The sequence below is a fragment of the Malania oleifera genome, chromosome 8, assembly GCF_029873635.1.
Source record: "Malania oleifera isolate guangnan ecotype guangnan chromosome 8, ASM2987363v1, whole genome shotgun sequence".
Classification (NCBI taxonomy): Eukaryota; Viridiplantae; Streptophyta; class Magnoliopsida; order Santalales; family Ximeniaceae; genus Malania; species Malania oleifera.
The window spans coordinates 94,734,710-94,761,455 of NC_080424.1; the positions used below are offsets into that span (position 1 = coordinate 94,734,710).

Genomic DNA, 26,746 nt, shown 5'->3' on the forward strand with positions numbered 1-26,746 from the left:
GGCTTCTTGACCTGATAGTTGGCGGCTAGAGCATTACCTGTTCTCAAAAGAATCTAACGTGTATAATGATGTGTTTGCACTGGTCGACTTATGATTTGTTTGTTTGTGTGTCAGAGAGAAAGAAAGAGAGATGCCCGAAGCATGCAAAGTCTGATGTCCCATTTAATTACAATTAACGACCTGGCCCGAATGCGTCCGAACTGCCAACACTCCGTGGACAGCCTCCACAACTAGTGAATAAGATGACTAAATGAGAACAAACTCACCAATTTTATATTTGAAGTCCAATCTCATTTTGAATTGACAACGTTACCAACACAACATTTAAACATAAAAAAAAATGAAAAACGGATAATTAAAAAAAAGAAAAAGAAAAAAGAATCTATTAGTGAGGTTTGGTTCATATTCCAAAGCAAGTGCTACTGAGTAGTATTTTCTAAGAAAAACAATTTGTAAGATTATATTCTGAAAACGCCATCTTCAAGATTTCATAAAATGATACTTTTTTTTTTAGGACATTATTAGCCCAGTATATAAAAATATAAAAATCAATTCCACTCTGTCCCATTTTGTTCCTGTTATGTATTGTATATATAGTAGTAGTTCCAAATCCTTCCTTTCTTCCAACACTAGCATTCAAATGGTGCTTGCTCGCTTACCACTGCGACAAAAAGCGTTGTTGCAGAGGGGTTAGGAAGCCCCAAACACGCATTCTCATAGAGTGTCGTAATAGGCACCAAGTCATTTTCGTAGCCCATGATTTTCAGCTCTATTGTGGGGCTGAAACGGCATGAAATACCAGACCAAGGGGAAAAAAGAAAAATGCATATCTCAAACCAAAACTCATAAGCCTTTCAATGAGAATTACATTGATTGAATATTAAGGGGCAATAGCACGCTGGATTTATTTTGCCTCAAAGAAAATCAAATTATCTTCCTGGATCCCCAATTAACCAACACAAAAAATGTTAAGATGCCGCAAACACCAGCTTTTGAGAGAAAGGGGGCCGCGGGGGGGGGGGGGGGGGGGGGGGGGGGGGGGGGGGGGAGGGAGAGATTAAAATAACCACAAAGTCCTCCAAATTTCAAAGAAATACATTGGCAGCTGATATGGCAGTGAGAACATTTTTTCTATCTATTTTCATACTTTTCATTTTTTTTTTTCCCTAAATAATAGAATCATACAATGAATATACAGAGGGCGAATCCATATTAGCTTTGAGAAAACAAACCTGCAGGAACACGAAAGAAATGCTTCAGATTTACAAGTGCATATTTCTCTCTAAAAGGTTGCAATGCAATCTACTTAGGGAATACTATTAACACACAAAAGACTGTTAAAACAAAAGTGCGCGAGAACAAACAAAAGAGGAAAAAGAGGAAGCTCTTTTGATTGAATGCTCTTCAGAATCCAGGAGCACATCAAAGCACTGCATTAAATTGCCACTTTTATAATTATGATAAGAGAATTACAAGACCCATGATATGACATCAATGTCTCTGGCTGTGCATTCAAGGGCAAAGAACACAACAGAAACTAAGAAACCCAACTGAGACTAGATATCATTTGGGGGGCAAGGCCATGATATTATCAATCGTCTTTCTGATGCAAAACAGTAGGCAGGCTATTATTACCATTGAGGGCAGCATGATATACTCGCTTCTCAGCCAGTCCAATATCTGATAATATCAGATTACCCTGCGTGAAACATAAAATTAGCAAGTTAAATCAAGCACAATCTTGAATGGCACATTTAACAAAATAGATCTTACCATTTACCATTCTGCGGAAAGTACTGATACAATTGTTCTAACTGATACACTACAAGGAATTGGAAAACAAAAAGGGCAAAATCTAGAGGTGTAGGTCCAAATGCTTTAAAAGTTTTGAGAATGAAAACAATTGAGAAAGCTAACACTCCAGACAAAGAACTGACCCCACATCAGTAAACTTCGGGAGCTATCTGGTTTTTAACTGATGAACAGTGAGGGATTTTTAAAAAATGTATATTGGACAACAAAAATGAAGAAATGATCTTATTTCCTGCTGCCTGAGCACAAAAACGGGGAGAAGAAAAAATAGGTAAGAGGAAAAAATAGTTTGGGGTGGCAGGTAGGTGTTGCCTCAATTAGAAAGAACATAAATAAATAACAAAAGCACACAGAATGTCGAACGAAAAATTTTACATCCTCACAATTGAATGGGAAGGAACATAACAGAGTCAAGTTTACTTTTCTTTTTAACCAGTTCTTTAATTGCCTAGCACTGAAAAAATATGCTGAATAACTGGCTTGGGTAAAAGTAAGAAATGCTTTCGCAGGCAGGGTCCAAAAAAACTAATGGGGTAAAAAAATAAATCGGTGTACATGAAGGTCGGAGAGGACGAAGAAAATCAGCAAAGCAGGCAAGCAAGCATCAACAACATCCAAAGTCGTTGTGTTATGGGTGGACCACACAAATCCTGTTCCATATTTTAGTCTACTGAAGTTCTTGTTATGAGAACTTTTTCCAATGTTCATAAGCTCTGGAAGATCTGGTATTATCTAAAAATTAGGGGATTTGAAGTATTGCTCGCACTATGTTAAGAACAAAGGTCAACCAACCATAATTATGATTGCTATTGTCCAAGGGGTGTGGCTTTAAGTGCACATTGCAGCCTGCAGACCCTCTTTTCTAAAGAAGCCCAGAAAAATATCCAATTAGTAAATACCAACACCTTTCTGTCAGCCTCCACTTTCTTATTTCATGAGATGTTCTTGCCTGCCATACTGTGACTTTTTTCTTGAGACAGGCATGTAAATCTTAAAACCTCACACTTGAATTTTCACTATTTGCTACATGAAACCCAAATGTTAATCCTCCCCCCCCCCCCCCCCCTCCCCACAGAAAACCTCAAAAATAAAATAAAATAAATAATAAATAATAAATAATAAATAATAAATAAAAAAACCACTAAAAAACTAGTTCAGCTACTGTTCCTCTGGCACCCAAACTTATTTCCTTCGCAAATCAAACAATTCCTTTAAACCTAAATCATATCAATGCCATTCATCTCCACCTGGTCTTAGATTCCTTAGCAGAAGTTCATAGGTATGTATGTATGGCACCTTACATTCAGATAGAGCCCGTCATATGTATCTTTTACACATTATTACAAGCAAATTAATGAAACTATTTAGCCTAACAAAAATAGCTCATCCTTTAGGGCTTTTTTGATCCAAGAAAATAAATCTATAGAACTTGCCCTTCGCAGTCAATGACAACATCTGAGTTCCTCCCCTCAAGCTAACTTGATGTAAACAGGTCAACAGCATTAGAAAATTTACTCCATTGTGTAGTAAGTTCCTAAAATCATGAGGGTAGCATCTTTGTCAGGTTGTGTTTGGAAATGTTCTGGTCCTCTGTTTTTTCAATAAACAAAATTAGCAGAAAATACATGTTTGGCAAAACAGTATTTGCTTTTTTCTTTTCCTTAAACATGCCTAACAAGAGAATTTTTATTTCTTTTTCTTTCTCTGCACAAACTAAAATGAGCAGATTTTGGATGCAGAAAAAAAATGGCTTTCAGCTGTTTTCAGAAACAGCCTTTTGATACTGAATTTGTTTCTTGATAATTGAAAGCACACTTTTATGACACACACACACAAAAAGAAAAGGAAAAAAGAAAAATACACAGCATCTCCAAGCACATACATTTTTATTTCAAACAAAAAGTGCTGTTTTATTGTCTATTTGAAGATAGCAGGATTATCATATTATAGCTATTCTGACCAAGAAAAACACATAAGATCCAAAATAGAGTCTCTAGGTTGCATGTTAAGAGCAACACACTCAAGTCAGAATTCAATGTGCAAGATTTGGTTGATTCCTGGAACATTCGTAATAAGAGACTTAGGGGATTGATACCTCACTAGCCATCAACCTTCTAACATTATTGGCATAAAGTTTTGGGTCATCCTTTTCTTGCTGTGAAGGATGGTAGACAGGTAATTGTCTCACCTCCATGTAATTTACAAATTGACATAAAAGAAGGATAACGTGGCGTACCTAAAAATAAAGACAGATTGAAAATGATATTAGAAATGAAACTGTCAGTAATAAATAGACAAAGCCGTCTAACATTAAGAGATAAGACATAAAAGGTGAAATCCAAGTCTATTCTAAACATAGAAATCAAACAGCACAATTTTGACTCCCAAAAAGATCAAGTTAATGAATAATATCATAGTCTCACCCACAATCTCCCCAATTCATTTCTGACATCTATTGCATCCCATGCATTTTGACTATAAAATGAGAGAAAGCAAAGCAATCACACTTTTGCCCTTCTTGTTTTCAGAGGTTCTAGCATTCCTCTTCTCTTGTTAAATTACCACTTTACCTAAAAGCTTAAGCTATTAGTTTGTCAGCCAATAATGTATCGATGCTTTAACAACTCTTCACTGTAAGGAGCGCACTCAACTGCCCAAAAAGAATAGACTGCATGACTTAGTGTCACGGTCCCACATCGGATGTGTATTAGAGAGATCTTGTGCTTATAAGAATGGTTTAAGCTCCAACTAGGTGAAGCGTCTTTTATAGAACAAATCCATGATGTAAGTGGATCAGAGCGAACAATACCTCACTAGAATTGGGTCCAAGATCATTATATTTGGTATCAGAGTCACCCTAGGAGTACTACCATGTGAATGGATCTGACTTGAGGGTACTATCATGTGAGTGGATCATACACAGAGGTATAAGTCACTCTGAGAAGGACATCAAAGATCGGACAGGGGAGCCTGTGATGGTCTCACACTGAATGTGTACTAGAGAGATCACTCTGATGAGGACGTCAAAGATCGGATGGGGGAGTCTATCACGATCCCACATCAGATGTGCATTATGGAGATCTTGGGCTTATAAGGATGGTTTGCACTCCAACTATGTAAGGTGTCTTTTTTATAGGACAAATCCGTGAGGTTAGTGGCCCAAAGCGGACAATACCTCACCGGAGTTGGGCCCAAGACCGTTACACCCAAAAATGTAGGTACATTTCTTTTCAATTCTCCCTTTTTCACATTGGAAAATGCTGAATGACGCAGTCCCGGGTCATCACAGGCCTACATTGCATGGCACTATTTTCACATTTGGCATGGATATATTCATTTCTTAATACAATGTCAACTGGTGTAGGTGTTAAGTCAATACCCAAATTACTACAACAAATTTTGGCCATTCATTGGAAAAAAAGTGCATGCTCCAAAAAATAAGGGAGCACGTAAAAAACTAGAAGCAATATCTTTGCTGAGAATGCATGTAATTTGTGTATGAAATAAAATATTTGACAAAGACATGAGCACCATCTGCTACTATTCCCCCAAGTAAATGGAGCAGCTTTGCTGAATGTGACAAAAAAGGTAGCAGACATTTAATGTCAGATCAAACTACATATTCAACATTGACACTTCTTTAGAATTATCACCAGGGAAATCCTCTTTTCATTTTTTGGTTTCTCTAAGGATCACTAGGAAAATATTCACCATTTGTCTTCTTTCACACAAAGAGACATTTACATTCAAATGTCCATCTTGCAGGCGATAAAGTTAGTACAAGTACATTCTTTCTTGATCAGGAGTATTCTGATTCTAGGAAAAAAGATTAAGCGGTCCTCCCATCTTCAGGGACATCAGCAGATTAAATTGCATTGTGTGACACAAGGGTAGCCTCTATTGAGGATTGTCTTATAGGGTAGCCTCGTTGTTGGTTTTACAGTTTTATTAGAGCTTTGGGGTTTCAGAGAGCAGTGGATCGCATCAGTTTATGGCTCAAATTCCTCCTCGTATAATTCTTTCTTTGATGAGTTCGGCAGTGGCTTTTGGCCATTACGGATCGGCAGTGGATGGTAGAGGGAACTTCAATGCTATTTGCAACTCTAGGGACAGATGAGGGAGTGCAAGTCTCTAGCAAATATGAGAAGGTTTGACTTCGACTAGGAACTTTGAGCTTAAGGGTATTCCTTTAAATAATGGCCATTTTACCAGGTTGGCATCTGTTCACCAACGAGGAAGAAGCAACAACTGTGGTGCAAGAGACCCTTGCTTCAGATCATTTCCCCATGCTTTAGTCTCTAACCTGGTGCAGTGGGACACTATCCCTTTTAGATTTGAGAACATGTGGCTGCAGCCAGTCCTTGTTCAGTGATTGTGCAAGGTCTTGGAGGAAGCGTCTGGTAGCATTGGGAGGGTTTTAAATTGATGAAAATGTTGATGTATGTTAAGATGAAACTGAAATGGTGGAATAAAAATGTTTTTGGGAATATCAAAGACTTTTTAAGAACACCATATTCTTAGAAATGGTGAGCTTGGATAGGCTAGAGTATTGTGGCTTATTAGATGAGTGAGGAGGGTAGAACAGTAGGACTAGGACTGCTCTTTGCAATGATTTGGAGGTAGACTCAGCAAAGCGGATCAGATCATATAATTTGTGGTGGATTAGGTGCATTATTGTGCGAGGAAATTATAATCCATATCTGCATCAATTAAGTGGCGGATTCATGGCGGTTTGGATCGGATAATCCCTGGAAAATGGTGGATAATCCATCATTCCTATCCCAAGTATAATTTTTTTTAGCCATCCAATGGACAATTTTTTTTTTTTTGTAACATAATAACTTAAGTTAATTTTAAAATTATAATTTGGTATATTGTTAAACATTTAATGACCAATCACAAATGTAGAAACCTATATTACCTAGTAACTATGGTAAAAATTGTTAATATTTAATAACCATTCACAAAATTTTATATATATTTTCAGATCATGAATTTAGGACTTTTTTTAATGACAAGAATTAGGCATTTGGGCTTGAGTTTGAGTGGGGGAGTGGGGCAGACTCAGATGCGCAAACAGTAGAGAGAGTTGAGAGTGTGGGACTCCGTCTTGGCCAATTGGTATGTTGGCTACGCCTAATAAGCATGGGCATTATTTGTTAATGTATTGGCGGATATCTATTGAGTAAAACCTAATATCCGCCAACCAACTCATTTACAGACAAATAAAAAAAATTTAAACCATATCCAACTCATTTAGAGTTTGGATAGGTTATGAGTCAGTTTAACCAAGTCAAACTCAGTTCGGATGATCGGATTTTTATCTTTTTTGCTAGGTCTATTTGGAGGCAATGTTTTTAAGGGCATACATGAGCTGGTGTTAGAAATCTAGGGTGAAGTGGTGTGAGAAGGGGATTGTAATTTTGGCTTTTTTTTCAAAGGTGGCCAATGAAAGGATGAGGAAAGGCCTCATCAAAGAGTTGGAACTTGATTCAAGGAGACTCATGGGGGGCTGTAAGAGATTGGATATGAGATCAGCAGTTTCTACTAGCACCCTAGCACCTATGTACAGAAGAGCGCCTGCAAAAATTGATATTAGAGGGTATTGATTGTAGTCCTACTGAGACAAGATCAGCAATGTGACTTTATAGGCCTTTCAAAATTGAAAAAATTGTATTTAAGATAAGCGGGGAGAAAACTCCCAGTCCTGATGGCTCCACTCACTTTCTATCAGGACAGTTAGGAGCTAGTGCTGGACACTAAGGTTTTTTGAGGAATTTTAAACAGGGGCATTTTGATGGTGCCTGGCTTTTAAGATTTCCACTCTTCACAATGCACCTATCAGCTGTTTCTTTTCTTTGGAAGGGGGCTGTCTTTCTTGGGGTTTCCATTCCTTTTAGGAATCTCAATGAAAGAGAGGCTGATGAACTCACCAACATGCTTAATGTTCTCGAACCTTTTGATCCTACTGATAAAAAGAGTGTTTTTTTAAAGGGGGGGATTCTTTAGGTATTTCTTCCACCAAATCCTTTTTCCTTCACCTCAAAACACCTTCCCCCAATTCTTTTCCTAGTCATTTCCTCAAAGCCACATCATTTGGAAGGCTAAGGTCCCTTCTTATATCAGGACATTCATTTGGACTGTCTCCCAATAGGCTTAATACACATGACCTACTTCTGTGCAAAATACCCTATAAGGCCCAGAGCCCTGATATGTGCTTCATGTGCAATGAGTCCAGTAAAACAAACACCTCTTCCTTCATTGTCGGGTGGCTACCTATCTTAGGAGCACTCTTCCCTTGATGTTTTGGCAAATTCAAAAAGGGTAGGGTTTTATGGAGATGTGCAGCTTTTGCTACTTTTTGGACAATGTGGATCAAGAGGAATTCGAGAATCTTCAAGGACCACAACACTTCTCCTAGTTTATTATGAGATAATAGTTGTGTTTCTGGGCTCTTTTTGGCTTCATGATTTTGGATTTTTGTGGGGAATATTGCTGCCTGACCTGCAGGGGATTGGATGGCAGCTCTTCTGTAATTGTTTTTATATTTTCTTTTGTTTCTTTGGAGAACATCTTGTTCTCCTCTCTTTGTACCTTCTTTCTCTGTTATTGTATTTTCGCTTATACCAAAAAAAGTCCCAAATTATCCTGCTCGCCTTAATTTTAATTGCTAAATTTTTTATTTTTTTATTTTTTTTTTAAACCTCTTCCCAATAGACAAATATCATCAACTACATAGATCATAGGAGTTGTTAGAATTGTGTGATTCTTGATTCATGTCGTACGATTCATATCGATAAAAGCATAAATCAGTTCAAATTTCATGGGAGAATCACAGAAGGCTGTGAATCAAGGTGAATATACGACTCACGTGGTGAATCAGTGAATCAAATCAAATCATATGAATCATAAGATTCGAATCCAATCCTTCCAAAACCCAACTTAAATATTTTTAAGCTTTTCTATTTTTTCATGATGGCTTTCTATTTGCTATTCACATTGTGACATTAGTGTCCTACAAGAGAGAAGAAAAAAGTATGTTGGCGCTCTCATTCTGCACCTTTCTTTCTGCCATTAGATAAGATTAGACAAAAACTAGAGTTAGAGAAGGAAACCAGTCTTGAGAAGAAAACCAAAGTCGACTAGGTGGGTGAGCTTTTGGTTACTACAGACCGCAGAATGTTGGCGCTCTCATTCTGCACCTTTTTTTCTGCCATTAGACAAGATTAGACAAAAAACTAGAGTTAAGAGCAGGAAACCAGTCTTGAGAAGAAAACCAAAGTCAAGTAGGTGGGTGAGCTTTTGGTTACTACAGACTGCAGAACCACTCTTTTGATCTGGCAACTCCTCAGGAAAACCAGGATGATCTCCTTGTCAATTTAGCACGTTGCTCTCTCCATTCTCTGGATTTAAAGACCTGATTTTCATTAGTTATTATATTTAGCAATTTTATTTTCATGTTCTTTATTTACTTTTTCTTGTTTTAGTTGATAGAGCAAAAACCATGCATTAAAAATTACTATTTTTTTATTAAACACCACAAGTTCAAAATTTTAAAGTTTTTGTTGATTCATTCCCTTAAAAACCTTAAGTTCAATTTTTCATTAAGTTTTTCTTGATTCCTCTACTTATTATAAAGAAAGCATAAACATGAACTTTTTATTGTTAAACATGCAAATTTACACCATAAACATGAAGTTTAATTCTTAAAAAATTTTCATGGGTCCTTATATTATTTCTTAGTGTATCTTGAACCCTCAACCTTGGTGCTTTAGTTTTGAGTCATATAACTCATGCATTTTGGTTTCATAGAAACTAGCTTAACTTGATACTTGACAGGGATGGAATGGTTAGATCATGGTCTATCTTGTTTATATGGCTAGTTTACCCATTTATATCAATATATGTATGAGTTAAATAGATCATGATTTTTTAGACCTACAAAAATTGCTTCAAAGGCAAGCGCCATTCCAATCATCAACATGGTTGACCCATATTTATTGAAAGTTTAATGTATTGTACTATTTTACTTCTTTTTAATGCGAGTCCTTTGGAATCGATTTTTCAGATCTAATATTGAATCTTATGATTCGATTCTAGATTCTCAATTTATGAAATTGGGATTTCGATTCACAATTCAAATCTCAATTTGACAACTATGTTATGAATTTCTTGTTTATCCCTTGGGCATTAAAATAAATGCAAGATAATTTTACATTGCCTCTATATTGCTGCTGATAAATTAGATAACAGAAAACAGAACCACTAAAGCATAGGATTAAAAAGAAGTGCCTCGATGCACATTGAAAAGAAAACTACCCTGGGTAAAGTTCCTAATAAAAAATTTTACTAGAAAAGTTTGAACAAACAGAATTCATTCAACCTGCTTCCAAATATATAATTGTGTAAAAAATAAAACAGCATGCATTTATGCATAAAAATGGAAATCTTTTTTACCAAGAAGGGGCTACATGTCAGTAATACAAAAATTGGATAAAATATCACACATTAACCATACGTTCATAATTTAAATTTTGGGCAATGAAGCTGGAATTGTTTACAAATACTTACCCCAGAAATGGAGTCCCAGGCAGGACTAAATCTCTGGTAAGGATATCTTAAAATTACTGGAAGCACTGGAACCTTTGATAAAAATGCACCAGTCTTAAATGGAAGGAGGAAGTTGCCATTTGTAGTTGTTCCTTCTGTAGTATAAAAGAAGGGGCAATTAAGCAACTGCAAATTAAGATGCGGACAAGTAAATGTTTGACAAGCATGCAGTCCACCTGTTATATGGATTGCAAAAATTTTATTGGGAAAATATAAAAACTACTCCTATGTGGTTTGACTCGAAAACACAGAGGTAAACTGTGGTTTTATTACTGATACTAAACACCCTTGTGTTTTTCAAAATTTGTAAAATTACAACCTCATTAATTTTTTTATAAACAAAACAAGCTAGAAATATCAAAATATCTGCACAATCAATTAATGAAATTAGGATAGTAATTCATTTTATCAATATTCATACAAAGCTCAAGGCTTACTCTCTCCCTGCCAGCAGGCAGCACATCAAACCAATCCTCTGCATGGCCACCTGCAAGCTTGTTAGTAATAACATTATTAATGGCATCAGGACAGTCCACGAAGAGAGACACAACCACGAAATGCTTGTTAGTGGAAATGTTGGGTAATTAGAAGGCCACTCCTCCTATCTCGGGTGATGAGGATTATGAGGATACGTTTGAAGGTGGGTAGTGGCTAATTAAGCCTTGAAGTTTGTGTGGATATTAATCCAATCAATTATTATTTTAATGTGATTAATTATGTGGATACTTTGATCTTTTCATCGCCTTTTGTTAATAAAGAACAACAAAATTAATATTTTGCATACTTTTGGGAGTGCCAGGGAGTTTAGTGGTCATGATGAAAACACAAGGTACCTCCTTATTTTTGAGTCAAACCACATAGAGATCTTCTCTAATTTTCTCAATTTTATTTTCTATTTCAGAAAATGAATTTTACAGGAGTCTTCTCACATCTATTTGGGGTCACCTAAACAAATCCTATTCTTCAATTTTCAGAATTCAAGTTTGTAACAGTATGAAGTTTTTTCCACATGCAGCCCGGTGCAATTATCCTCCCACAAAAATGGAGAACAAAAGAAGAGCTAAAAAATTACTTGTATATAAAAATCAATTCATTAGAAAGATATTAAAGTAATAAATAAGTATATATAAAAACAGATTTTATAAATTTAGACACATAACAAATAAGTGACCATGACACACTTCTGTTAGAGAAATAAGTTTGTACATAAGAATGAATTCATCATAAGCAACCATAGCCACCTACACTGCAAAGGGAACAAAATAATCTTAAGGGAGTACAATAAGTTTTGTTGAAGTTAAAAAACCCCTGCAATTAATGGGCAACGCAAAATACACAAGGGAGATATCAAACTGACAATATATTTTTAATATGTAAAAAAATATATATACAAGTGTTTAATGAGGTCAAAGAATGATAACCTGGAAAGAGCATCATCATTGGAGCAAACTTATTTTGATGAGCTTCTTTAACTCTCTCAGTCACAACACCTGAAGCAACAACAGGGGTTAAAAATCTAGTAAATATATTCATCCCAATATAGGAAGATTAAAAAACAAATCTCTCTGATTGTTGTGCAAGTACAAATAATGCAATAGATTTATTAAGAAATCTTTAAGGCTCTGTTGTGATGGATGGGGATATATAAAGTTGTTCTTTGAGAGAGGAAAACTACAAATATATGATGTCCTATCCTTTGGACAATTCTTAAATCTTCAAGACCATGGAATGCCAAGATACCATTCTCTATATGATGAGACAAGAAGATCCCTGTCTAAGACCCTAAATAGAGCCATGGGATACTGTTCCCTGAACAGGATGCTCCACCCAAAAAAATAAAAGATTAAAAATAAAAAGAGTATAAAGGAGAGTGATAGGTAACAAGGGTTGGTCCAAGGCTTGAAAACTCTGAATACATATGATGCCTCCAGGCCACCGCCTGAAATAGAACCACCAACAGAGAACTTTTGAGGTTTATATTGCAGCTAGGATTTTTATTTTAATTGGAGAAAATTTCTGGTTTCAGAAGTTTAGTTAAGTTGGGTTTATTTTGTGTATTTTTGGGGCTATTTTGTAATTATATGCCTTAGTTTGGGTTATTTTGCACATATTTGTTTTAGTTGCAATGTTGGGGTATCAATACTTTGCAATGCATTAGTTTAGTTATCAGATTTGAATTCAGAACTTCCACTGTCCCCCTCCCCCTTCTCTCACGTATGATCTCCCTCTCCTTCCTCCCTCCTTCCTCCCTCCTTCTTCTCCTCTTGCTCTTCTCTGCTTCTCTAACTCTCTGTTCTGCTTTCTCATTCTCACTGTTCTGTCTTTAATTCCTCTTCATCTCCCCATTGTGTCCAAGACTCCCTGTCCCGCTGCCCCTCCATTCTCCCTTCTCTCTTCTTTTTCTTCTTTCTTCTCCGTCTTGCTCCTCTTCTCTTCTTTTTCTTCGTTCTTCTCCTTCTTTGTTCCACCCTTCTTCTTTTTCTTCTTTCTTCTTCTTCTGAATTACTGTTCCTGCCCTACATCAATTTGTTATCAGAGCAAACAATCTTCCTCTGTAACTGATCCATCAAATTTCTAACTCCTATAACAATCTCCATTGTAGGATCATCCAAAAATTCAAACCACATTCACCAATCAACTGCAATTTACTCACAATGGCTTCAATTGCTGCAATAACAAAGTTTAGAAATCACAGAACAAACCCAGAAAACTGACGCATTGTTAGGCTGCAACTTTTCTGAAAATTACAGTTGTACCTTGAGCTTCAAAGTTCCTTTTCCAGGCATCATTTCATGACACCACCACCACCATTTAAAACAGACACCACCAAAACACTATCCCCTTAAATTTCATTGCTGTTCAATCACTGGTGAAGCCCCACATGCTGGCCAAACATTTTCTGACTGACCCCCTTTCAAAATCCAACATTTGCCATTGTTTCCTTCACACACTGCCACCCCCAACAGATTCACCACCCTTTGATCTGCTACCAACCAGAGGCTCCCCTCTGGTGGCACACACGCCCCACCCGCCAGCTACGCACCAGCACATTGAAGAAACTGCCAAATTCTTTTGCATTTTCTAGAATGGTGAGACATTGAATTTAGCCATGATATTTTGGATTCTTTGCAATATTTTGACTTATCTTCGAGATATTTTGACCTATACTACAAGATCTTGGACTGTCAATGCAAATTTCAATGTTTTGAAGGTCTGCCAGCATTCAGATAGGGCCCAGCCACATTATTTTGAGATTTACTGCAGTAAATAAGGTTTACTTCACAAGATATTGATGTTGGTATGAAGAAATCTAACTTGATTGTTTGATGCATATTTTTGGAGCACAAAAAATTCATGTGCCAGCACCATTTTTCAAGTTTATTAGTGGATATCTACGAGTGTCTAAGAACCTTTGCTAAGGTTGCAAAATCTTACACCAATTGGATTACACAGAAATTGATTAAATGTTATTTGCCTAATTGGCATTTGTATGAATTTGCATCGGTCCAAATTTGTTCTTTGGTATTTAAAAAAAATGATTAGTCATTTCCACATATCTAGTTCTCACTTCATTGGCAATCCTCAACAATTGATCAAACTTAGGTGCCCTCCTGATTTTTTTATGATTGTTCAGGTCCACAGTTTTTCTTAGATTGGTTGGATGACGAGGAGAGTTATTTTAATTGGTATGGGTTGGGTGACCACCAAAGTATCTTCCCAGCTAAATCAAAACTTCTTGGTTTAGCAAAGCAATATTGGCAAGAAGTTGAAAGGGGTTACCACTTGATCTGAAATGAGATATATTCTGATAGAGAAATATACCCCACATTCTTATAGAAATCAATTAGTGGACCAACTATGTAGTCTAAGGCATCTTTCTTCTGGTGTCATTGATTATTACCTTAAAAAATTTAGAGACCTTATTTATCAATGTGCTCTTAGTGAGGAACCTAAAACGCAATGATTATCTTCAAAAAAGGGTTGGGGGATGAAATTAGAAAGCATCTTATTTTGCAAATATGAAACGTCCAACCACTATATCTTAGGCTTACCACATGGCATTGGAAGCTAAGAGATTTCTATGGCTACCAACCCATAAAACCACTTCCAATCTTAGAGAGTTTCTTCAACGTAGATAAATTTGTCCTAGACACATCCAAGATGTTCAACAGAAAACTCAAATTACTGGTGATAATCAATCAAATATCAGAAGTGCTCATGCAAATTGTTGCATAACTGAGTATCATGACTACATAATTATTTGCATATTATAAGTGCGCAATTTTTTTATTCTTTAGTGGACATTAGTCATGACTCTTATCAAAAATAAGGCCTTGGACTTATTTTAGTGATCCAAAACACTGTTGGTGCCTGTTGCCACAAAGAGACCTTGACTTGCCACCAAACTTGGTTGTTGAAAATTGCAACAAACTTCAATATGAGTTGCCAACTACTAGGACAGATTTGTCAATGACCTTGCTCTTCAACCTCAATTTTCCATTCTAACCCAAGGAATGAGGAACAACTGGTTACTCTAGAGTTTGTTGAAAATTCTTTAATCATGGGGTTGAAAATCCCCTTGAGATTATTTCTCCCCCATCCAGTAAATTTGTGCTTCCATCCCTCATCTTCTCCCTAAGCATCTTCTTTAATCAAATCTAGTAAAACATTGTTCATCATTCTAGATTCTAGAACATGAACCGACTGCAGAGTTGCTTGAGCTGCCAATAGATTTGGATATTAAATTGATCTCTTGTTTGAAGCACTTGTTATTTTATTGAAGGCACTGCAGCCTTCTATGCTACTTGCAGTTGGAAAAATTTTTAGATACTCTCCAACGGTGATTGACGATGCAGTGCATTGTGTACCACTTCTTGATTCGACTACATGTTCAACTCTGTTCCCACTCATGGAGTTAAAGCTACTACGATGTTTCGGAACTTGAGGTCAAGCTTTTTGTAACAAGGGGAGTTTGATGGACAACCACCAAATCTAGGATTTTATTTTAGTTTGTGATACCTTCTCGTTGTTTTAGAAGATTAGTTAATTTAGGTTTATTTGGTGTATTTTAAGTACTTTGGGAATATTTGTAGTTATACATTTTACTTTGGGTTATTCTAAAAATATTTGTTAGTCGTACTTAGGGGTGTAAAAATTTACTGAGAAACCAAAAATTGACCCAAAACTGGACCGAAATATTCGGTTTGGTTTTCTGATTTTAGTTTTGTCTTCAGTTCTTCAAAATAGAAAATTATGGTTTTCAATTCAGTTTCAGTTTCAAACCCAAAACCAAACCAAAGCCCCAAAAAACCGAATTATCTAATAAGAAATTAATATACATGAGTTCATGTAATATACATGTTGCAGCCAGGTTGTAAAATATATTAATATTTTTTAGTAATTTTCGGTGTGGGACAAGATGGCCCAAGAGTTGAGCCAACTACATCCTGCTTGTAACTTGCAATTGCTCTCCTCCTATTTCCTTGTCCCACATCAGAAATGCTTGAAAGGTCCAATCTCTCTCTCCCTATAAATACAGGCTTCCCATCCAAATCTTCCATCTCCCTCACTGGGCTTGCATGTGTATTTGCACATATTTGAATTCTCCAAATGGATGCAGAACTAGTGAATTTTTTCCTCAGAGAAGTATTGAATGCATTTAACAGTCAAACAGTTAAAAATGGTTTAATAACTGGACTGAACCGTAAAATTGTAAACCTGCGGTAAGAAAATCAGGTTTCAGTTCTGTATCAGTTCAGTATTTTTAGAAACTGAGATTTACGATTTGGTTTTCGGCATTGATCAAAAACGAACCGCACCAAACAAAGTACACCCTTAGTCATAATGTTGGGGTATAGATAACTTTCTTTGTAATGTATTAGTTAGTTATCAGACTTGAATTCAGAACTTCCACCATTTTCCCTCTCACTCTCTCCCCCCCCCCCTCCTCCTATAGTTCTCTCTATCCTCTCCTTCTCCTCCTTCTCACTCCTGCTGTCTTTCCTCCTCCTCTCTCTCTCTCTCTCTTTCTAAATTACTATTCCAGTGCGGCATGCTTTAACCAGTGAGATGGGCTGGGTTATGGTGCCCAGAGTAGCTGGCTAATCTACGGTTAGCAAGCTGCCTCAGCCCCCAATTGAAATGGTGCTGCGCAGCTGCACCTGTACCTAGAGGTTACATGTCGCCATAGCAACCCCATGTGTGCGTACACACAGTCTACCTTTCAACTAGTAGCATGGGGCCATGAAGGCTCTCATGTATTAGGGTCAATCATGTAAGTTGCATAACAAAATTCGTTTTGCATCAATCCAAAGCCCAGAAACGGATTTATAAGATAAAATAAGGTCCACTGAGCCCCCCGCCTCATAGCTATGTTATAATAGATCCTAACACTTACCCATGAAGCAATAAGCTGGAAACAGACCATGTCCCATGAACCACGCAAATGATGCTGTCAAGAATTTGTCATTATCTGAGTTCAGTGGTCTCGACTGATCCATGCAATTACCAAATGTAGACATAATCTCTAGCCATCATGGGTTAGAAATCCAAGTATTTTAGATTAATTGGTCAGATTTTATATCAACGTGTAAATTTATAACTGTTGTGATCATGATTTTGCAGTGCTCATGGCCTAAAATTTTTCAGAATTTGCCAGTAGCGTATTTATTTCTGTGGATCTTTTTTTTAATTGAAGTGCATGTGGCATTACAAGTAGCTAAAATTTCTCTCTTCCGCTTATTTAGAATACACTGCACATCAATATCTTCATCAACCTATGACATTTGATCGTTTTAAAGTTAAGTAATAATTATATTTTATGATCATTTGGGAGTTCATTGTATTTTTGATAGGCACTATTCATGCTTCTAACTTTCCGAGTCCAACAGAGGATTAAAAATGATAACAAAAGGTAAGCATGTCAATTAAAGCATCTGAATTTAATCAATAACGGGGCAAAATAAGGAGGTCATTGTCTAGGCCTTGGTAAAATCTCAGGCTGTGAAAAACATATTCGCAGATTCAAGTTTTGAGAGAGACAACTTCATTATTATATTAATTATAAATATATATATATATATATATTAAACACTGCTAAGGTTTAGAATCTAAAGATCATAACCAAATCAACCCTCCTCGGACCCTGCTGTGTGGACCACCAGTGGATAATGGTAAAATATCAACATTTTTTTATAGCACGGTAAATCTCAACATTCATAGAATGATTGAAAGAATAAATTAAAAATATATATATTTACACATCAATGATTCAAGTACCTGAGACACCCTTAAAGTCAGATGATTTTGACTCTCGCTGGACATACACACAACCAAGGCATTTGCTGGACATAAACAAGAATATATAACAATCAAAAGCCTAAACAAACCATTCATAGTATCATTTTATTGGCACAACATAGCACATCATAGTTCAACAAAGTAAAAGGAAACAGATGACAAAAGAAATACCACAGAGAGGAACAAGTGAAGTTCCAAACATTGAACACATAACAAGCTCTTAAAATTCAAAAATGAAATAATCTGTATTTTGCTAAGGAACATTCAAATTTTAAGAAATGGAAGCAATTAGGCAGTTAGTTGCCTCATCTACGAAGTCCTTATTCCTTAGAATTTATGCTAAGTTCCCTACCAATGGGCTTAGCAAAACTATAGGGCCAAAGACAATGGGAATTCTTTGTGCACATAAATTGCAAGATGAAATGATTAAGGAACAGTTCCTCCAAATAGTATTTGGAACATACATGTCATCAATGTTTGGAACTACTAAAGTGGTGCTAGGTTTGAAATCCCAAGTGGAGGAACCATTCCTCTCAAATCTTTCTGAATCACAAGTCCGCCAAAACCAACAACCTACAGGCCTAATATCAACTAGATCAGCCACACCAGCACTCATTGTATGCTGATAATGACACTTCCTTTTTAGATGATGAAAGCATCTAATACTACCCTGGCAAGTCTAAGGGGCAGCAACATAAACAGTCACTTTTGGCACACAATCAAGGCATTCAATCAACTTAATGTGATGGTCATCTCGAATCACCTAATCACCCATTAACTTGACATTAGAAGTTAGGTAATCTCCAATATAAATGTGAAGATATCGTGATGGAAGATCACCTGTGGATAATTCTAAGTGATCATATTCTGCTCAAAGATTTAGACAGCAGGGATTCAGTTTAAATTTAGGAAATTTAAATATATTATGAATTTTCGTTAAATTTAGAGTTATCTTGAATATCAGAGTTGGTTACCACGAGATCCTAAGTTCTAGTCTTGTTGTCCACGTTTATTGTGTTCCTTGTCATGGGTGTTATGTATCGTGTGTTTATCTCTCCACATCCCGTTGGGCCGCATGGGAGGGGGAGTGTTAAAGCTTGATATACATTACTAGCCCACAACCTAACAAGCTTAAAACTTTTAGGTAATGTGGTAATCTAGCATATACAATTAGAATGCTGTTATGAGTTGAAATCAAATTTCCCTCCCTTTTTTCTCCCCACCCCACCCGGCCCGGCCCACCCACCCACCCACAGTATCTTTTCCTTCATTCTCCTCCTCTTCATCCCCTTCCCCTACTCCTCCTCCCTCTTTCTGTTTTCCAACATCAATTTCACATCAGAGCAAACACAATTCCATTCCGCAGCCTTCAACTGCTGCAACTGCCATCTCCATGATCCATCCCTGCATAATCTTAGTACGAACCATTACCACATTCATCATCCTGCAATGCAGAAACAGAAGTGGAAATTGGCGAACAACAGTTCATTTTTATTAATTCATCTTGTGAACAGCATGTTCACCTGTGTAAAGGAAGGTGGCTGCACAGTTTCAAACAAAAAATCAGCCAAAAAGTAAATCAACTGTGACAGTTGGTGCTGCACTTTCTTTTCATCACTTACAATCCTCGAATTCACAAACCAACATCACCTTCAAATTCAGGAGTTGCCAACCAGGCCAAACCCAAAATCTCATGACTGTCCGATAAACACCATGACCTGATAAGCCCGCAGAATATCTTCCTGCCATGGCCCCTTAAGTTCTCCTCCTTCCCAGTGTGGGTGCTTTTGGGCCACAGCACCAAGATCATTGAAGTTTTTACCATCCACTCGTCCAGCTACAGGAAAATCATCACTAGAGACTCATTGGCAGCAGCACACATGCCCCCACGCCTGAGAGGGGGAACACCACATCTCATGTTTCTTTGTTGAGTCGTTCTGTTTTTATTCCAGATGCAATAAATTGATCAAAAGATGCAACATTTCGACTTTTCTCATAAGTTGGACTGTTAGACAAGAATATAGATTATTAGATTGCAAGGAGAAAATGGTTATGTAAGAACCAAAATAGAGACTCTGCTGCAATATTTTCTTGTGAAAAAAATTGGAGAAGTCAAGATATATAGAATTACTATGGGAAACTGAAGAAACTAGAAGTCGGAAACCTGCCTTTTTTTAATACTCAGTGGCATGAATTTGGGAATAGTTACATGGACTGAGAATCACCTGCTACAATGGTAAATTTTTAAAAGAGAGAATTCAAAGATTTGGCTGTTTGTCTTGATTTTTATTTTGAATATGATGGAACACCAGAAATAAAAAATTATGTGGCTAAGAGGTGGGATTGAATACAAAACAACCAAACACAGCCAGGTACGATTCAACCTTGTCTCTGGTTTAGACAAAAGTTTGTTTATAGCAGGGTTTTCCCCTAATTATTAATACAAGAATTTTCTTCCATCTCAAGAGACAATTGAATTCATATTTTGGGCAAATGAGCAATATGATTCAGAAGAAGTTCATGGGCTTCAAATCTCACAACAGCCAATCAAAGATGCATCAGAAAATGTAGTTACAGGCAACGCAATTGATCTCAGTAAATAGGAAACTGCAAGTGAACCTGAAATTATTTCTGTTATTGGTTATAAATATAGAAATGAAGCCTTCATTGACTATATGGTACAAGAGGAAGCATGTGGAACAAGGTGTCGTTCAAGTTTGAGAAGTGGGAGAAGATAGCAAAGAGCATGCTGCAGAGATCAGCGTGAAAATGAGATTTTTTGGAGGATGGAATTGTTGAATCTTGTTTTAGCTCTATGGAACACGTGTTCCAGGTGTTGATTGATATTCCAAAGAGTGACAACTCTTCACTCATTGACTTTATTAGGGTGAGAAATTTTGATGAGAAACTCAGTAATCTATTGGTGACATTAGTATGCTGCTAGAAAATGGAAAACATGAATTGCAAGTTGAATGACTCATCGATATGCTTTGTACCTTTTGTCCCTGCTCTTGTTGAGCTATTTTAAAAAACAAAGTCGACTTTTATCTAATCAAAGGGAGTTTGATGGAGGACAGCCAGTGGATAACTGTAAGTGATCATATTCTGCTTGAAATTATGGTAATTAGGGTCCTGTTTAAAATTTAGGAAATCTAGATATTTTAGTAGCTAATTAAGAATTGTATTGAATATTTTAGATGCTTTAGGTTTATTTTGTAATTACTAGTTCCACTTTTATTGTGGGTGTATAAATATTCTGTTTGTGAGTAAAGTGCAGTTAGAATACAGTTCTGAGTTGAAATCACTCTCTGTCTTTATTATCTCCTTCCTCCTCCCCCTCCTCCTGGCCACCTCTCTCTATCTCTCTCTCTCTCTCTCTCACACACACACACACAAAGAAGGTGTGTTGCAATGAGGTGCTTTCTCATAGCATGGGTCACAAACCATGGTTTGAGGATCATTCTACCTTTTGACCCTAAGGCCATCTTAAAATTGATAAATCCACTATTCAAATAAATGTGACTCAACACTTAGAATAACAATGTTTAATGCACTTAGAAATCCCAAATGCCTGTTTTGTTGCAAGCCAAGAAATCACGCATTCAACCATGATCTGGAATTCCACCCCCAAAGGGGGAAGGGGTCAAATTTTATTTTTTCCAAATTTATCCACATTTTGCATCAAATGACAACTAATTTGCCCTAGTACACGTCATATAAGATGGCAATACCACTTTTGTGAACCAAACGCAGGTATCAAAGATTAATAGGACCACATCTCCTTAGACATGTGATGCCATCAGGGCATACCTCATTAATGGAACCAAACATGCCTTAATGGCATGCTAGGTGGCATGTTTTAGTAGCTCCACTAGTTGATCCATAATTGGATCTTTTAAAATAAGTCCATTTACAAATAGTATCCTCATTTTCTAAAGTCTAAAAGGAAATTCAAAAAGAACATGCACCAGAGACATCTTATAACCTGAAACTGCCAATAACACCAAAGCACCATTAACATGGAATCAAACATTAATGGCATGATTTCATAGTCTAGGAGGCAGCTTCATCCAACCCATGTACCCCAAACTCTGAACCTCACTCCTACAAACAAACTACCATCTGACCCTACACAACCAATCATTTATAACATAAACAAAAGTTTCCTCCATCAAAGTTGATGACACTAAATACTGATCAACACAAGGTAAAGCATTCGTACGTCAGGCAACACTGACTTGGGTTGAAAGAATACAACAAGTTGCATTATTAGCATATGCAAAAGGTGAGAGTTAGTTAAACATTATAGCCTTATATAAGCTCCACAATTCATATCATTCACTTCTTGAAGGTGACTTTTCCACTTGGCATAATATGCGCATAAACTTGGTGACTTGAACATGTAAGTCGGCATAACAAGAGACTAAATAAAAATTCAAACGCCTATTATTGCAGTAAAAATCACTGCCATTAACTTACATCAAAGAAAGCCAACATTTTTGGTTCCAACCTCCACAACTACTTCCATCATAGGTAGCATCATAACATAGATAGGAGTGCTTCGCACACCATTGGATGTAAAATGGGAGATCACTGGCCATGGTGGAACAGAGATGAAAAATGCAAAATGAAAAAATTTTGAAACAAGTGAACCCATTTGTAATACACATTGCTGTATATTGTTCCAATATGAACCATAATGCATCATAATAATTGGAAGATTCTACTCCCTCAGTTTGAAATTTTGATTTTCTTTTGTTCCATTACAAATAAAGCATCCAGCTTCATAACAGTTCAGAATCCAGGACTTCTACAAGTAACGCTTGATTTTTTCAATAATCAAGAGATAAGCTAGAATACCATTTGCTGTCAACTACAAAGATTGCAGGGAGCAAAAACAAGAACTTGAACACACAGGATAATATGATATAGAGAAAGATTTCTCGTAAAATTTGTAAATTTGAATAAAAATGAAAAGAATCCCACTAATCTAAGGTGCTACAAAAGAATGGAAATGGAACAATCCACAAGACAAAAGTTTAAGCAAAGTACGATTGAAAACCAACCTGATTAGGCCAACTAAAGGAAGCTTAGCCACTGATCTCTTCACCAATAAAATCCAGGAGGGAAATAACAAAATTAGAACAGGAAAATGTCAGTGCCAACACATCAATGATAAGATAACAGAAAAATAAATACGTTTGATTAATTTTGTGAGTATGAAAAATGTTGATGGCAAGAAAATCTGCAGTGGAATAAGTTAACAAACCTTAGCAACAAAGCTTGGGAAAGAGGACGACATGTGGTACAAAATATCCAAATGAGATACATGGTTAGATATAATTGCCCCAGGTCTTTCAGATTCTTCAGAGTTACCTTTACTCTCATCCTGACCAATTACAAGGAATAAACAGAAGTCCCAAGACAAAGAAACAAAGATAAGAATATATCCATGTCAGGAAAAAAGTCTTCAAAACAAACAAAAGGAAGCATTAAAAGAAATCCATTCATTCAAAAAAAACAATAAAGCATTTAAATGTCTGTTCAAGAGCTTTTAAATATGTGCATAGCAAGTCAGGAATCATCGAGAATGAGGCATACTAAAGTGGATGAGGGAAAAAAAAAGATACAATGAAGAAGAGAAGTCAAATAAATGTTAATTTCATCAATACGGGCCATAGATTACCATTTTAATTTACTTTTTCTAAAGAAGATTCAGAATCAGGTGCGGTGTTGCCACATTAAAATTAAAGATAGAGCAATCATTTCAAAATCAGAAAAAAGCCTGCATGGAGGACTTGGGCAAATGGATGTTCACGGGCAATTGCATCAGGGAATAACCCTGCATGGAGCAAACACATCCTCCTTGCTTTCTCTCTTCTTTGACTGCAGAAACGAAAATTTGGGCAATTGCATCAAGGACTTTCATGGGTTCTCCAACTTTTGAGGACAGAGATAGGTGATATCCACGCACATAAAGCTGCATAATGCAGCATAAAATCCTAAATAGCTATGGGAGCAGGAGCGTAAATGTACACAGTATAAGGACGAAACGGCTGTCTGAAACATTGAACTATTAACTACAAAACCTTGCTCTAGCATTATTTACTTTTTCCCCACTTTGAGGTCTATCTTCATTACGCATCCCTTCAGCTGTTCAGCAGACATATTGATTAGTCATTTTAAACTGCTTTTAAATTGTATCCTTAAAATTAAAAATAAAAATAAAAATTAAAAAAATATATATATTGTTTTCTTTCAATCCAAGACAATCTAAAACTCCCAACACTTTCTCTTCCTCTTTTTCCTCATCATCATCACCACCAGCCTCCACCACCGCCCACTGTTGCCAACTGCTAGCCCCCAACCATCGCCGGCTGCCCAGAAACTTAAAGAAGAAGAAAATGTTTTTGGATTATCCTAACACATTTTCTGTTTTTATTTCTGGAAAACCTAATTCCAGTTTAATTATTCAAACACACCTTTTAGCGTAAAATATGCATAACATAACTTCTTGGTTTCATTTTTGAAAACAAGAATAAGAACAGAATTTTTATAAATCCTCAGCCAAAAAAGGGTCTAAACTTCTGGCTAGAATTAACCTCCTATGCCCTTGAAATCCTAGCAACTCGAGTCTACTCGAAACCAAGCACGACAACTCAGAAATTTTCCACTTAAAAGAAAATCTCTCTCACAATAAAAAGCTCAGACTTAAGACTGACCTCTACACCCAAACCTCAATCAATCATAAAATTACCTCCGCGATCAGTTCCTCGGGACTACAGGTGCGGCGTATCCAATAGAACCCTAGAGTGAAGAGCATAGCCCTAGAAAGAAACCTCCCGGACTGAACAATCACCGCCCTTCTCCACCCGCCCAAGTGCGCATAGTCCTCCTGCTGCTCGTCCCCGTCCTCCCGATACGGAACCGAGCACAGGGTGCACAGCCGGCAAATCAAGTAGTACAGCACCAGGATAGTGAGGGCGACCACCAATCGGATTGGGACGAGAATCACGAGACCTATTCCGACAAGAACCTTCTCCCGCAACGGCAGGTCGCCGCCCCCCATGACGCCGTACACGTCTCTGCGGACGAAGGCGGCGAATTTCTTCTCCATTTCTTGGATGCTCCCCGCCTCCTGCGAGGCCCGGGCCTTCACCGGCGATTCGGACCTGAGGAGAGGCCGGTCGTCCTTGGCCGAAGACTCGTCGATTGCCGCGGGCCTGTTATTGTCATCGCAACCATTCTTCTTGTTGTTGTTGTTGCTGCTGCTGCTGTTGATGGCGTTGGTGGTGGTGGTGGTGGTGGTGGTTTGGAGTTCTGAATCTAACTCTTTGAGCTCAGTCTCCATGGAAAAACCCTAAATTCGCAGGAGATTGTTGTCTCTATCAGATCGCCATCGTTGAAGATATCAAGTAATGGAAGTAGATCTGAGAAGGCATCCGTATCCCCATGGTTTCGCGAAGGATGGGGATAGAGGCTTCGTCCGTGCCTATGCACCAGGGACGTCTTAAAACGCGCCCACCGATTTGAGGGAAGAAAGTATTCCTTGCGATCGGGTGCATCGAGACGGGGGTGTTTTCGTAATCCGAGAGGGGCCCGCCCGCAATTTTACTCTGTGATGAAGGAACTAGGATAGGATAAAGTGTGACGCGGCTGACGCGAGTCGTACAGACCTTGACGGAGGCTTCAGGGGAAGAATGTGCGTGATGGCGCAATGGACTATCAAACGAGTAAGCCAGCGTGTGGGATGGGACCCACTGAATTTGTGTCCCGCCGTCCCTTTTGCACACATTGAACAATTTATGATGTGACTACTTGTATGCATACATCTTTTTTCTTTTTTCTTTTTTTATAGGTTCATCCAGGTAGGGGTGAGTAAACGATCGGTTCGGTTAAATTCGGGTAATTAACCGAATTAACCAAAAAATTCGGTTAAATAATATCATTAACTGAACCGATCGAATTGACGAAAGACACCGAACCGATCCTGACCAAATTGCCCATTCGGGTAATTCGGTTAACCGATTTTAACCGAAATCATTTAAAATTAATTGTTAGAAATATAATACAATTATAAATTTTTTTTAAAACCAAATCCAACTTAATTAAATACCTTATTTATTAATTATATTAATGAAAATAATATTTTACCATAGAACAAAGAATCCAAATAGGTTAATTAAACTCCTTAATGCACTTGCATAAGCAAAATTTATATTCATAAATTATATTTAAAATCTAATTAATTAGTAATTCGGTTAATCAGTTAATCGAAATTTTTTTTACCCTTAACCGAACCGAAACCGATTAACCGAAATTTTGTAGAATTATAACCGAACCGGAATTTTTACCCGAACCGAACCGGCCAATTTCGACCTGTTAATTCGGTTTTCACCGAATTATGCTCACCCCTAGTCCAGGGTGTCCACGTCCATTTTACGGTCTGTGACTAATCCCACGCCCTGTGTAACTGGCCCCACAACCTACAGGGAAGGTAAATATTCAGGAGCCCAGCCGCAGGAATCGAACCCGGGATGGGAGAAAGCCCTGACCTCGTGAGAGGCACTCCTAGGATCCGCCCTGCCAACTGAACCACGCCCTGGGGGCACAATGTATTACATCTTAAATGTGTATGGAGTGGTTAGATCAGAACTAGGGGTGAGCAAACGATCGGTTCGACCAAATTCGGTTAATTAACCGAATTAATTGAAATTTTCGGTTAATGATTTCTATGAACTAAATCGACCGAATAAGGGACGTTAACCGAATCTTACCCGACCAAATTACCTTTTCGGGTAATTCAATTAACCGAATTTAACCGAATTTATTTTAAATTAATTATTTAAAATAAAATATAACTATAAATTTTTTACCAATTTTGCAGCTCACGAACAACACCTACTCCTTGGGGAAGCTCCTCACGAGCAAGCAAATCGTGCAATTGGCTTCAAGGGGCAAAATCAAGAATGCCATTAATATCGCAAGCAAATCGGAAAGCCCTTCTCCCTCTTGTAGAAGACAT

The 26,746-nt window shown here is 37.3% G+C and overlaps 1 protein-coding gene across 4 annotated transcripts; it reads right to left on the bottom strand.

The window, feature by feature from the left end:
* Positions 1-1,063: 1,063 nt before the first annotated feature.
* On the bottom strand, positions 1,064-25,315 carry LOC131161624 (lysophospholipid acyltransferase LPEAT1). 4 transcript variants are annotated; one of them, XM_058117510.1, is made up of 9 exons: positions 24,479-25,297; positions 22,991-23,110; positions 22,788-22,825; positions 17,701-17,765; positions 11,844-11,912; positions 10,384-10,517; positions 3,908-4,048; positions 1,636-1,699; positions 1,064-1,232 (listed from the first exon to the last, which is right to left on the bottom strand). In XM_058117510.1, the coding sequence occupies exons 1-9, from the start codon at positions 25,070-25,072 to the stop codon at positions 1,213-1,215; spliced, it is 1,245 nt and encodes a 414-aa protein (XP_057973493.1). In that variant the 5' UTR covers positions 25,073-25,297; the 3' UTR covers positions 1,064-1,212. The 4 variants fall into 4 exon arrangements, with proteins under 4 accessions (XP_057973493.1, XP_057973496.1, XP_057973492.1 ...); XM_058117513.1 differs by lacking the exon at positions 3,908-4,048 and having other exon boundaries at positions 24,479-25,273; XM_058117509.1 differs by lacking the exon at positions 1,064-1,232 and having other exon boundaries at positions 1,388-1,699; positions 24,479-25,315.
* Positions 25,316-26,746: the final 1,431 nt, after the last annotated feature.